The sequence below is a fragment of the Dermacentor variabilis genome, chromosome 5 (assembly GCF_050947875.1).
Source record: "Dermacentor variabilis isolate Ectoservices chromosome 5, ASM5094787v1, whole genome shotgun sequence".
NCBI classification, from domain to species: domain Eukaryota; kingdom Metazoa; phylum Arthropoda; class Arachnida; order Ixodida; family Ixodidae; genus Dermacentor; species Dermacentor variabilis.
The window spans coordinates 199743679-199756226 of NC_134572.1; the positions used below are offsets into that span (position 1 = coordinate 199743679).

The 12548-nt window shown below is 49.5% G+C and overlaps 1 protein-coding gene across 2 annotated transcripts in view; it reads left to right on the plus strand.

The window, feature by feature from the left end:
* LOC142583430 (uncharacterized) overlaps positions 1-12548 on the plus strand; it is a 1100669-nt gene that overhangs the window by 710533 nt on the left and 377588 nt on the right. For both annotated transcript variants that reach the window (XM_075693897.1, XM_075693898.1), the window contains 2 exons: positions 1775-1882; positions 11051-11095. In XM_075693897.1, the coding sequence (XP_075550012.1) occupies positions 1775-1882; positions 11051-11095 (153 nt within the window). The remainder of the gene's footprint in view (positions 1-1774; positions 1883-11050; positions 11096-12548) is intronic.

The following is a 12548-nucleotide window of genomic DNA, read 5'->3' on the forward strand; positions in this document are numbered from 1 at the left end:
AGTACTCACATATGGGGCAGAAACCTGGAGGCTTACGAAAAGGGTTCTGCTGAAATTGAGGACGACGCAACGAGCTATGGAAAGAAGAATGATGGGTGTAACGTTAAGGGATAAGAAAAGAGCAGATTGGGTGAGGCAACAAACGCGGGTAAACGACATCTTAGTTGAAATCAAGAAAAAGAAATGGGCATGGGCAGGACATGTAATGAGGAGGGAAGATAACCGATGGTCATTAAGGGTTACGGACTGGATTCCAAGGGAAGGGAATCGTAGCAGGGGGCGGCAGAAAGTTAGGTGGGCGGATGAAATTAAGACGTTTGCAGGGACAACATGGCCACAATTAGTACATGACCGGGGTAGTTGGAGAAGTACGGGAGAGGCCTTTGCCCTGCAGTGGGCGTAACTAGGCTGATGATGATGATGATGATGAAATAAGACCTGTCAGCACCGAATGAAAGTTGCCACTTAGAGCGGGCAGAGCGCGACAAAGCTGCCGGGTATCCGTCATTCATCATCACAGCTGTGTTTGAAGCTCTCCTGCGAAAGATAAGGCTCAGAAAGAAAAATAAGAAGGTTGGAAAAAGAGACCGATTCACCTAATACCATATGTTCACAGCTCATCCCATTATCTAAAGAAACAGACCAACAGGCTCCAATTCATCGTTGTATTTTCCACTTTATGTATACTTTAGAAGCTGTGTAGTGCAGTGAAAAATCGCAAACGTAAGTAATGCACCATCAACTTCGAAACAAGATTACCCAAGTGCACCTCTGACGTCGTTTACGAGATACCCTAGAGTTCCGGCAGAGTGCACATCAGAATACCGGGCGATGTTTTATTGAAAGAAGAATAAGCAAGAAATAAACATGCAATAATAATAATAATAATATTTGGGGCTTTACGTGCCAAAACCACTTCCTGATTATGAGGCACGCCGTAGTGGAGGACTCCGGAAATTTTGACCACCTGGGGTTCTTTAACGTGCACCTAAATCTAAGCACACGGGTGTTTTCGCATTTCGCCCCCATCGAAATGCGGCCGCCGTGGCCGGGATTCGATCCCGCGACCTCGTGCTCAGCAGCCCAACACCATAGCCACTGAGAAACCACGGCGGGTGCTATAAACATCCAAGACAGGTAAATAGTAAAAACGTAAATCTAAAAAAAATATATGTACGCTAGCCATTTAGCCGCGCATTGCAACAAAGGCGCACGGCCTCCACTATTGGGTGACACTACGTTTCTTAAGCATGAAAAAAAAAACAAGAAGAAAGAAAAACTATAGCAGGTTACAGCGTTGTTGAAGCAGCAGATACATGTGTCAGCGCAACGTCACTCCCTCTAACAAAACTTGAGAAACATTTTCTCCATAAAGACCTATATCTGTAGGCAGTGCGCATGCCCTTCAACCATGTGGTTTTTGTTGGCGTTTTTTGATATTTTATAAAGCTGGTTGTTCGTTCAATAAATATTTTAGTTGGCAGTTCAGTGCTCATCCTGCTGTGTTTGGTTACGATTCCTGTCCTCGTCTTCTTCGCGCTGCTCTAAGTTATACCCACATAGATAATACGTCCGTACAAAGCAAGCGAAAAAGAAAGAAGACTAAGCTGCCACACTATAGGTTCTTAATATAAGCGTCTGCTCAGATGGTAAGTCCATATATTGCTTTGGATTCATTTGGAATGTAGGTTGTAATATTTGTTATAGTGTTTAATTGCGGTTAAGCTACTGCTCACTTGTCAATTACATGTCCCGCGTGCACGGGCTTGTGCAGGGTCCTTCAGGGCTGCGCGGGCTTCCGGGAGCTGATGGGCTGGGTGGCCCAAAGGGCCTCCAAGGAGACCGGGGTTCTCAAGGACCACAAGGACCCAAAGGCTCCACAGTGAGTGGCAGCTGCTCACCTCTTCCACAGTAGAATGTGTCAGAGACACCGCTAAAAGCACTCCGTTTACGAGTCACGGCTGTTGCCCACGTTGTCTAGGCGCATGTTGCTTCAGAAATGTTGTCAATAACTGGAGGTCACGAGTTCGCCAAGAGCGTTCCTAAGCGGACATACATGCGAGTAGTGAGAACGAAAAACAGCACCAACACAGGCCAATTTTTTAACTCACTATACCGGCACAATACAAAAACGAATATTTTTGTTCACCAAGAACTTTCATCACTGGGGCTTCGCAATGACACCCTCATAGGCAGTGAAGACGAAATGCTGCGACAAGTTTGCTAGGTATGACTTTCTCATGGGCTTCAACCTATAAATCTTGCTCATTTAAAGAAGCTATAGCATGCGGTACGAGCACCTCACCAGCTTCTAGTGGTTTTTCTTCCATCAGCGTGGGATAACCTTCGCCCACAATTGCTAAATGCGCATTTCGAAAGAAACGAAAAAAAAAAGAGATATTGAAAGGTCGCTCGTATTCATTAATCGGGAGACTGACCGGGCGATGACAGGTACAAGTTCTTTTGGTTAACCTTATTTCTTTTTGCCCCAGCGCTGTATTTTTCTAATGACGAAAGCGCTGAATACGAATAGTCATTTTTTTTCGAATCTGTTAGTCATATGTGAGAAAAGGTTTATTGGCGGCTCCTAATGTAAAGGCACAGCAACCGGGAACGGCGAAGCAGCCCGAAGCACTGTCCAAACGGACGCCAGCAATCAACAACGCGAGGCGAGACGAGCCGCGCGTTGGCGATGCGGCTGTGCCGCGAGGCGCGTCTTCTTCTTCACAATCTCCCCCCGGACAAAAAGAGCCATCCTGGCACCTTAAGAATCGGGAGGCAGAGGGTCGTGGTAGGGCTTGAGACGCGAGACGTGGACAATGTCACGTCCACGCCGGCGCAAGTCTTCAGGTGGTGACAGGGGCTCAATGAGAAAATTCACCGGGGATGTTTGCTCCAAGACTCGGTAAGGCCCTTCGAATTTTGGGACGAGTTTCGAGGAAAGCCCCGGCGTTTGGAAAGGGACCGACAACCACACAAGAACGCCTGGAGCGTAGGTCGTGTTGGGATGCGTGTCGATGCGGTTTTCTTTCTGGCGCTGCTGTTGCTCTGCCGTAAAGGAGCGCGCTAGCTGGCGGCATTCTTCGGCTTGTCGGGCGACTTCGGAAACAGGTAGACACTCGGAGGCGTCAGGACGGTATGGAAGGAGCGTGTCGATGGTATGCGTAGGCTCGCGGCCATACAGGAGGAAGAAAGGTGAAAATCCCGTAGTGGCCTGGATCGCGGTGTTGTACGCGAACGTAACGAATGGAAGGATGCGGTCCCAGTTACCATGATCAGATGCCACGTACATAGAGAGCATATCACCAAGTGTGCGGTTAAATCGCTCTGTGAGCCCGTTAGTCTGTGGATGGTATGCCGTGCTTGTCCGATGAATAATATGGCATTCCGAAAGCAAACTTTCGACGACTTCGGAGAGGAAGGCGCGACCTCGATCGCTGAGGAGTTCCAGAGGTGCGCCGTGTCGAAGCACGAAGCGATGTAGGACGAAAGAGGCTACATCCCGCGCTGTAGCACTTGGTAAAGCAGCAGTTTCGGCGTAGCGTGTCAAATGATCAATAGCAACTACGATCCACCGATTGCCGTCTGGTGTCATAGGAAGCGGGCCGTATAGGTCGATGCCGACGCGATCGAAGGGTGTGGCAGGGCACGGGAGCGGCTGCAAGGCACCAGATGGGCGTAAAGGCGGCGATTTGCGGCGTTGACAGTCAAGACAGCACCGAACAAACTTGTGAACAAAATTGTACATGCCGCGCCAGTAGTAGCGGTGGCGAATTCGTTCGTACGTCTTGAAGACTCCGGCATGGCCACACTGCGGATCGTTGTGGAAAGCGGCACATATTTGAGACCTTAAGCTGCGGGGAACCACCAGAAGCCACCGACGACCTTCAGGAGTGTAATTGCGTCGGTGCAGCAGCTGGTCACGAATGGCAAAATGAACTGCTTGGCGTCGGAGGGTTCGGGATACAGGGATGGTCGACGATCCAGAAAGATAGTCGAAAAGAGAAGCGATCCAGGGGTCATGACGTTGTGCGGTTGCAAAGGAGTCCATGTCGAGAGATGACACGGAATGTGCGGAAGTTGTTGCGCAGGCCGAGTCTGGAGGTAAAGGTGAACGAGACAAGGCATCTGCGTCGGAGTGTGTGCGTCCACTGCGGTATACGACGCGAATATCGTACTCCTGGATGCGTAGTGCCCAACGGGCTACGCGGCCAGTGGGATCTTTCAAGTTGGCGAGCCAACAAAGCGCATGGTGATCTGTGACCAATTCGAATGGGCGCCCGTACAGATATGGTCGGAACTTGCCAAGTGCCCATACTAAAGCCAAGCACTCTTTTTCGGTCACGCTGTAATTGGCCTCAGGCTTCGTCAGTGTGCGACTCGCATAGGCGACTACATATTCGGGGTAGCCCGCCTTTCGTTGGGCGAGTACGGCGCCGAGACCGACCCCGCTGGCATCTGTATGTACTTCAGTTGCAGCTGACGGGTCGAAATGGCGAAGAATAGGTGGGGAGATGAGAAGACGACGCAGCGTAGCAAAGGCGGAGTCACATGCAGGGGACCAGCAGGAGAGGGCGGCGTCACCGCGTAGAAGCTGAGTGAATGGCGCCATGAGCGATGCGAAATTTCGAACAAAGCGCCGGAAATATGAGCATAGGCCCACGAAGCTTCGAAGTTCTTTGATGGTCTGAGGCTTCGGAAACTCGGCGACTGCTCGAAGTTTTGCAGGATCGGGTAGAACGCCGTGCTTGGACACAACGTGGCCTAAAATGGTGAGCTCTCGCGCGGCGAAGCGGCACTTCTTGAGGTTGAGTTGAAGGCCAGCGTTCGTTAGACAGGTCAAAACTTGTCTGAGGCAGAGTAGGTGAGTAGGAAAATCAGGCGAGAAAACCACGACATCGTCGAGGTAACACAGACATATAGACCACTTGAGGCCACGCAGCGTGTTGTCCATGAGTCGTTCAAAGGTGGCAGGGGCGTTACAAAGCCCGAAAGGCATCACCTTAAATTTATATAAACCGTCAGGCGTAATGAATGCGGTTTTCTGGTGATCGGCCGCAGCCATCGGGACCTGCCAGGACCCTGAACGCAAGTCAAGGGACGAGAAGAATTCTGCTCCCTGAAGACTGTCGAGGGCGTCATCGATGCGCGGCAAAGAATAGACGTCTTTGCGCGTTACCTTATTTAACCGACGGTAGTCGACGCAAAAGCGAATAGACCCGTCCTTCTTGCGAACGAGAACGACAGGAGATGCCCAGGGACTGTGCGAAGGTTGAATAACATCACGGCGCAGCATATCTTCGACTTGGGTGGTAATGACACGACGCTCTTCGGCAGAGACGCGATATGGTCGTTGACGTAACGGCTGATGTGAACCGGTGTCAATGTAGTGCTGCACTTCCGACGTGCGGCCCAGGTGAGGTTGTGAAACGTCGAATGAACTTCTAAATTGGTGCAGGAGATCAAGAAGGTTGGCGCGTTCGGCAGGTGTGAGGGTATCGGCGATGGCATTCAAGAACGCAACCCTGGACGTTTCCTCAAGCGCGGACATCGAAGATGGTTGGCCGGGGTCGACGTCAAAAGAGTCTCCAGGGACGTCAACCAAAGACGAAGAGTCGAGGAGTTCCACGAAGCCAAGGCATTCACCAACGAGCAACGTGATAGGCGCACAAAGGGGATTGTAAAAGTATATATTGCTGCAGCCGCCAGCCATGTCAAGCGTCGCGAAGGGTAGTGGGAGAGATTTACGGCCCATGAAGACGTCGGACGGCGTGAAGAGGACCGTTGCATCAGCGATGGCATCGCAAAAGACGGGTACGAGGGCGAAGGAGCCAGGTGGAATATCTGTGTCCTCGCGCACGGTAAGTTTAGAAGGGCGGTCGCAATCGTCGTCCAAGGGTGCGTCACAAGGGGCAAATTCAACTTCGGCGCGTGCGCAGTCGATCACGGCTTTATGACTGGATAAGAAGTCCCATCCGAGGATGACGTCCTGCGAGCAGGTGGGAAGAACAATACACTCGGCGATGTAAACAATGCCGTGAATAAGCACACGCACAGTACAGGCTGCGTGCGGAGTGACGTGCTGCGCGCTTGCCGTACGAAGCGACAGTCCAGAAAGCGGCGTGGTCACCTTGCGCAGCGAACGGCACAGTTTGGCGGCTATCACGGAAACGGCTGCGCCGGTATCCACAAGAGCGAATGCTGGAACACCTTCTACACAAATTTCGACCACGTTAGCAGGAGAGGCGCGAGGACTTTGACAGTTCGAATGGGGCGCAGTTCTTGCCTCTTGAACTGCGACGTTCAGTTTTCCTGGTCACGTGGTGCGGGTCGCCGACGCATTGGGGAGAGCGAGCGTCGGCGAGGGGATGGCGAGCGACGCGAAGGAAATTCTGGGATGTCAGCACGAGCATACGGTTGGGGGGAAGGAGCGGCGTATTGGCGAAATGGCTGGCTGCCGTACTGGAAGGGCCGCGAGGCGTCGCCGAACGCTTGAGGACGACGGCGGCAATATCGGGCGACGTGTCCGGGAGTGCAGCAAGAATAACAGATGGGTCGATTGTCAGGTGTTCGCCAAGGATTAGCTGGCGGTGCGGTCCAAGATGTAGCATGGGCTTCCGGTGGCAGCGGTTGGGACTGGGTCGTGAAAGACGCCGGTGGAGGCCTGCGTACTGCCTGCGCGTACGTAAGAGGCGCGGCCACAGGCAGGACTGGCGGCGCATAGGTGAGAGGCGTGGCGACAGGCTGCACTGCCCGCGTAGAGTTGAGATTCGCGGCTGCAGGCGGCTGATGGTGTGCGGAAGGGACAACTTGGGCGACCTCTTCGGAAATGAGGGTGCGGAGCGAGTTTGGAAGACGGGAGGTGGGCTCCTGAGTGAAGGGGACTAAAGAGAGTTGGCGGGCAACTTCCTCACGCACAAAGTCCTTGACCCGCTGAAAGAATGAGGATGGGTCGTACATGTTGTCAAGGCTCGCCAACAACTCGTCGCTTCCCAAAGGACGCCGAGTCGAAGCGCGTTGCTTCCTTAACTCATCGTAACTTTGGCACAGGCTGACAACTTCAGACACAGTGCGCGGATTCCTGGCTAGGAGCATCTGGAATGCGCCGTCATCGATGCCTTTCAGTATATGGCGAATTCGCTCAGCTTCGGGCATTGCGGCGTTGACTCGTTTACAAAGGTCCACGACGTCCTCTATGTAGCTTGTGAACGTTTCCGCCGTCTGCTGTGCTCGGGCGCGCAAGCGCTGTTCGGCACGCAGCTTGCGAACAGCGGGTCGGCCGAACACTTCCGTAAAGGTTGTCTTGAAGACTGACCATGTGGGCACGTCACTTTCGTGGTTGTGAAACCACAGTTGGGCAACACCAGCCAGGTAAAAGATGACGTGAGTTAACTTGGCTGGATCATCCCACTTGTTGTGTGCGCTCACCCGTTCATATGACGCAAACCAGTCTTCGACGTCTTCGTCGTCTGCGCCGCTGAAGACCTTGGGGTCCCGTTGTCGTGGAACGCCGGTGCAGGTGATGGACTGTGGCGTCGGTGCCGTTTGGGAGGAGCTGTCGGTCATGGCGGGTGGTAGCGTTCTGGATCTCAGCTCCAGGGTTTCAAGCGACGGGGTTGGAGTCCCAGCACCTCCACCAATTGAGAAAAGGTTTATTGGCGGCTACTAATGTAAAGGCACAGCAACCGGGAACGGCGAAGCAGCCCGAAGCACTGTCCAAACGGACGCCAGCAATCAACAGCGCGAGGCGAGACGAGCCGCGCGTTGGCGATGCGGCTGTGCCGCGAGGCGCGTCTTCTTCTTCACATATGTGTTAAATTCTTTCAGCAATGAAGAAGCCTTCGATAATATGCTATCGGAGGCTTGTAAATATTGTGATACGCCTATTGGAGGCACAGTGGAACGTTCTAATTGGATATTACCATCAGTGAGAAAAATAGAGCGCTCCTTAGAGGGGCCATAGCGCTAGTGTGACACGTACATGGGTCAACAAGAAGGACCTGAGCTGTCAAACCAACTAGCCCAAAGCTATTTACTCATAATGCGTTCAAACACGAAGAAGGAGAGGCAGAAGCGCTCGTATCTACACACTCCAAAATTACCCCCTCGACGGTCCATTTTTCGTTGAAACACTATTTTTGCACCTTCAATCGTTTTGTCTGAAAAGTTTGTAAATGGGTGCATTTCATAGCGGAACGCCAGTAGTGCAGCCTTGCATTATTTTAGGGTGCTAAAACTCTTTTGTGCAGGAAATACACTTTGCATTATATAAGGGTGCTCTGGAGCAAAGGAAGTAAGAAGGCCTAAACGTCCATTTCCCAGTGATTAGGGCTAAATCTGTGTTCGAGCAAGTCGCATCGTCACAGTAGATGTCAACCTGCTTTCATGCACATGGCGTCCCTGTCGTGAAGGGGAAAGACACACTTTATTTTTATCAATTACAACCCTGCATTTTGCTTTTCGCCCCTGGCTTTTGTTATGCTGTTTCAGCTGGGCGTTGTTTTATGGAACAGCTGCCAATCATCACCGAATCATAGTGCATTAGACAATCATAGGTCTTTTGATGCTGGTTGTTTTTGGTGTAGCATCGCAACAGACGCAATATTAGGCGCAATAAGTATTGAGCTAGTTCTTGCCGTCTCGGTTGGAATAAGCATTAGCAGGTCCCATACGGAGCAATCTTCTGCCATAACAGCGCAGCATTTATTGCGGATCTGGTGCACCACGGTCGTAAAGTGCAAAGATACAGCTACTTCGTTCTCTTTTCTCCTTCCTGAAACATCTTACTGCTAGCTTCGCTTACATTGCACATCACCTTGGTGCCGGTTTGCAGACAAGGTCACGCAATGGAGAGTGTGGCGTGAGCCCATCAGAGAAGGTAGAGGGAGGGCTGTCCTATTAAGCACTGTGTTTTCCTTATGGCGGTGCTGGCCGATTAGTGGCGAGGAAACGCTTTCGACTGAGAATCTGCCGGTGAAAAGCACAAACACAGGAGGCGTGTCGTTGTTTTTTCGCTATTCATTTTAATAAAAGCACCCGAGAAAACTGCAAATACTTCCGGGGATGTCCGGAAGGCGGGGGTAGGGATAGAATAAAATACATCGCTGCAAATATAAAACAGTGTTTCGCCTAAGCACACACAAGGGAAAAGGGTGCAATACCAGAATACCAAACATTGAAATGGTTGTAGTGGTTCACGTGAACACTACTTTTTTATTAATTTAAGGGTCGGGAAAGCACCCTTGAAGGTGAAGTTTTGAAGTTTTGAAGTGTGTGGCCTTCAGTTCAAGGCTGCCTAGAGGAAGGAAGAACTCAAAAAAGAAACGTTTATAACATGAGAACGAGAATGTGACGTCTGTCTCTCTTTATTGTATGGTGCGTTTAAAAAATCTTCTTAAATAGTTTGAAGTACCTTGAAAATACTCGCATTTAGCCATTACACACAGATTCGACCTATTCATTGCTAGAAGCATGCTTGTATGTGCTCTTTTGTAAAGCAATTCACTAACGATGTCGTTTCTTTTTGGAATCCCATCACATCGCGGAAAAATTACTTCCACAGTATCGTTGCATTTGGCAAACAAAAAAAGGTCCCAGGAGGGCTATATCAAGCGAGGAGGAGGGCGTTCCGGCACAGGTATACAATTACGTACCAAAAATTTATCTTCTATTGACGCAGAGCGCGCAGGGATATTATCAGGGCGCACACACGTTTTCAGATGCTTCACGACCTTCTCGAATGAAGCTGCATTGTGATGGAAATTCACGGCGCACGATTATAGGCAGCCAAGGACATGATTAACATTATTGATGTTTGCTTTGGTGTTTCGCGCTTTTTTGAGCTTTGCCTTATCTTTCGTTTCTTGTTCTTGGTTTTTGAGTTCAGATTAATGTCGAATTTGTATGACGTAGTTTCCTGTCCAGTGGTCACCCCCGGAAAAATTCATTGCTGTAGTTTTGCAAACAATGCAACATTCTTGTAGTGAATCGTTTTTGTGGGGTATAATGGTTTCAGCGCCAACTTGGCGCGAATTTTTATATTTTCAAATTTTCAGTAGCACATTCAGTGAACAGACGATTTTACAAAGCCAAGTGCTTCCGATATCATTCTAACAGTCATTCGGTGGTCACTAGTTGTGCGCGGGAACCACTGCACAATCAGTGTTTACATAAGGCGTGGTCCTCGCCGAGCACCGTACTGAGGTCCTCGTGGCTATTGCGTAATGCTGGACCAACTTGAAGACAGCACTAATTCCTCAATTCATAATTTCCATGAACATTTACGAAAACTGATACATTTCTTTACCATTCTTGGCAAAGTTGAGAAGAAATTTGATATTGATCTTTCGTTTGCTCTTATCTTCGAACACTATTTCGACAAAGACTAAAAATTAGTTGCAGAAAAAAGTTGCGCGCATAATCTGTCGTGCAATACAGCATTCCGGCTTGTACAAGAGGTCAATCGTGTCCTTCCGAATTAAGAGGGCGAGAGAGTGGTACTGCTGCACTCTCTTTCATTTTTTGTATGGTGGCTCACATCATGGACTTTGGGTGCAGTCCTTACTCCATGTAAACTCATCTATGCTTAGGACGATAATGTGGCTATGAAGGTTGCTGTGCACGCACAAAAGCTTGCACGCAATGATTATACAAGTTTCAATTATTTCTATATGCTGACGTCACACAGCTTGTCAAATGTTGCTAATTGCACTAATAGTGGTTGAACAACGGATGTCGCTAGAGACAAGCTTTCGACAAGGGTATTGATTTCGTCAATCAAGGCCACCGGTCATAACCCTGACTCTAAGAAATCGCTTCACTGGTCATTGTGTATCTTATTTGTTGTCTCTGTGAATGCTAGTCTTGTTAATATGGCAGCGAATGTGTTACAGCAATACGCATTGTTTGTGCGGCTTCAGTTAATAAACATGAAATGTTCGCACCGCGAAAAGAAAAGCACGAACCAAAAAAAAACTTGGACCCAGTCGGCAGGGTGTCGTCGGACGTTGAATTTCTGACGCTTTTGTTGTGTTTGTTTTTGCTATTCCAGGGTGACGCTGGAAGGCCAGGAGTACCAGGCCTCCAGGGGGTTCGAGTAAGCCATTTACTGGATTACAATTATTTTTTTTCATCGTTGTTAAGAGATTTCTGCGATTGCCAATGTGGTCACGTACAATTTATGTAGCTGGTACTAACGTTATCCTGTGGTTTTAAAGTCCTTGTGGTGTATGTAAAAGTGGTATGAATGTTCGTAATCGAAAATGACGTACACTACAGTCACAGCTAAGCTTATTGTAGTGTAACAAAGTACGACATTTCACTCTTGGGTTGGAATTATTTATACGGACAAGTAGTGGCACTTACAAGGGAGTCTGAATACGGCAGATAGACATGAAGGTTGATTTGAAACAACAATGTCTTCACAATAAAAAAATATCTTAGAGATCCAGTCCATATATTTTATTTGGAGAAGCTAAGCTTTCGTGAAAGGGAGAAATAAATACTTTGCAACTGATCACATTTTCCAAAGCATTTTACGCCATATCAATTACCTGCCTGCCACTGACTACGGCAAGAAGCTGAGAACCCACCACGTACTTGACCCACCTGGCCACTCATTATACTGTCTGCGTCATTCGGCGTCTTTGGCATATCACTTTGTTCACTGTTAGCGTGCCTACTAGAGCGAACCATTCCAGGAGTGGGTACCTTCGTTCATCCTCGTGTGTCCCTGCACTCAGCCACCTTTAGTCAAGTTTAATGTCCACTTCCATAAAACCACAGCGCGCACACAGCTGCAAAGCTGGAATGCCACTGTACGCGCAGAGCTGAAACCAGCAACAAAAGGAGGAGCACTGCCGTGGCTCTGCTGGAGGGATTGTTGAGCAGAGTGTGATGATGCGTCCATTTCGCCTAGTATGTGTTGCTGTCAAACACACTGCGCCTCTTCTGTGTCTGCAACATCACACAGTTGCATACATTTAGCTGTAGAGAATGTGGCGCTAGAGTCTACGGGAGCTGGAAGCAGGACAGTTCAGCCAGTGTGGGAATGATCGTTGGCACACCAATTTGCCTAATGTTGGTTCTGCTCTTCAAGGGAAGTACGGTAGTGCGATTAGAGGACGGGATAAAAGAAGACACATAGGGACACACACAGAGCTGTGTGTGTCCCTATGTGTCTTCTTTTGTCCCGTCTTTTGATCGTGCTACCGTACTCCCCTTGAAGATGCATTACCAAGAAGCCCATATTAACGCGTGCACTTACCTTTATCGGGCTACCATGTTTCGCCGCCTAACAAATGTTATCGCACAGCGCAGGACGCGCCTGCATCTAAGAGAAGTTTCTGGAATGTTATCGATGGTTCCATCCACTGTCTTTCACCGCAACTTATGTAATCTGATAACATAATCTGATGAGGTCGTCGTCTTCGCCGGAAATTTCGACGATCACCTCAGGCGGCTTGCGACAGCACTAGAGGCCATCAAGTCATCAGGGCTTATTCTGAAGCCGGAAAAATGCCGCTTCGCTTACGATGAGCTTCTGCTCC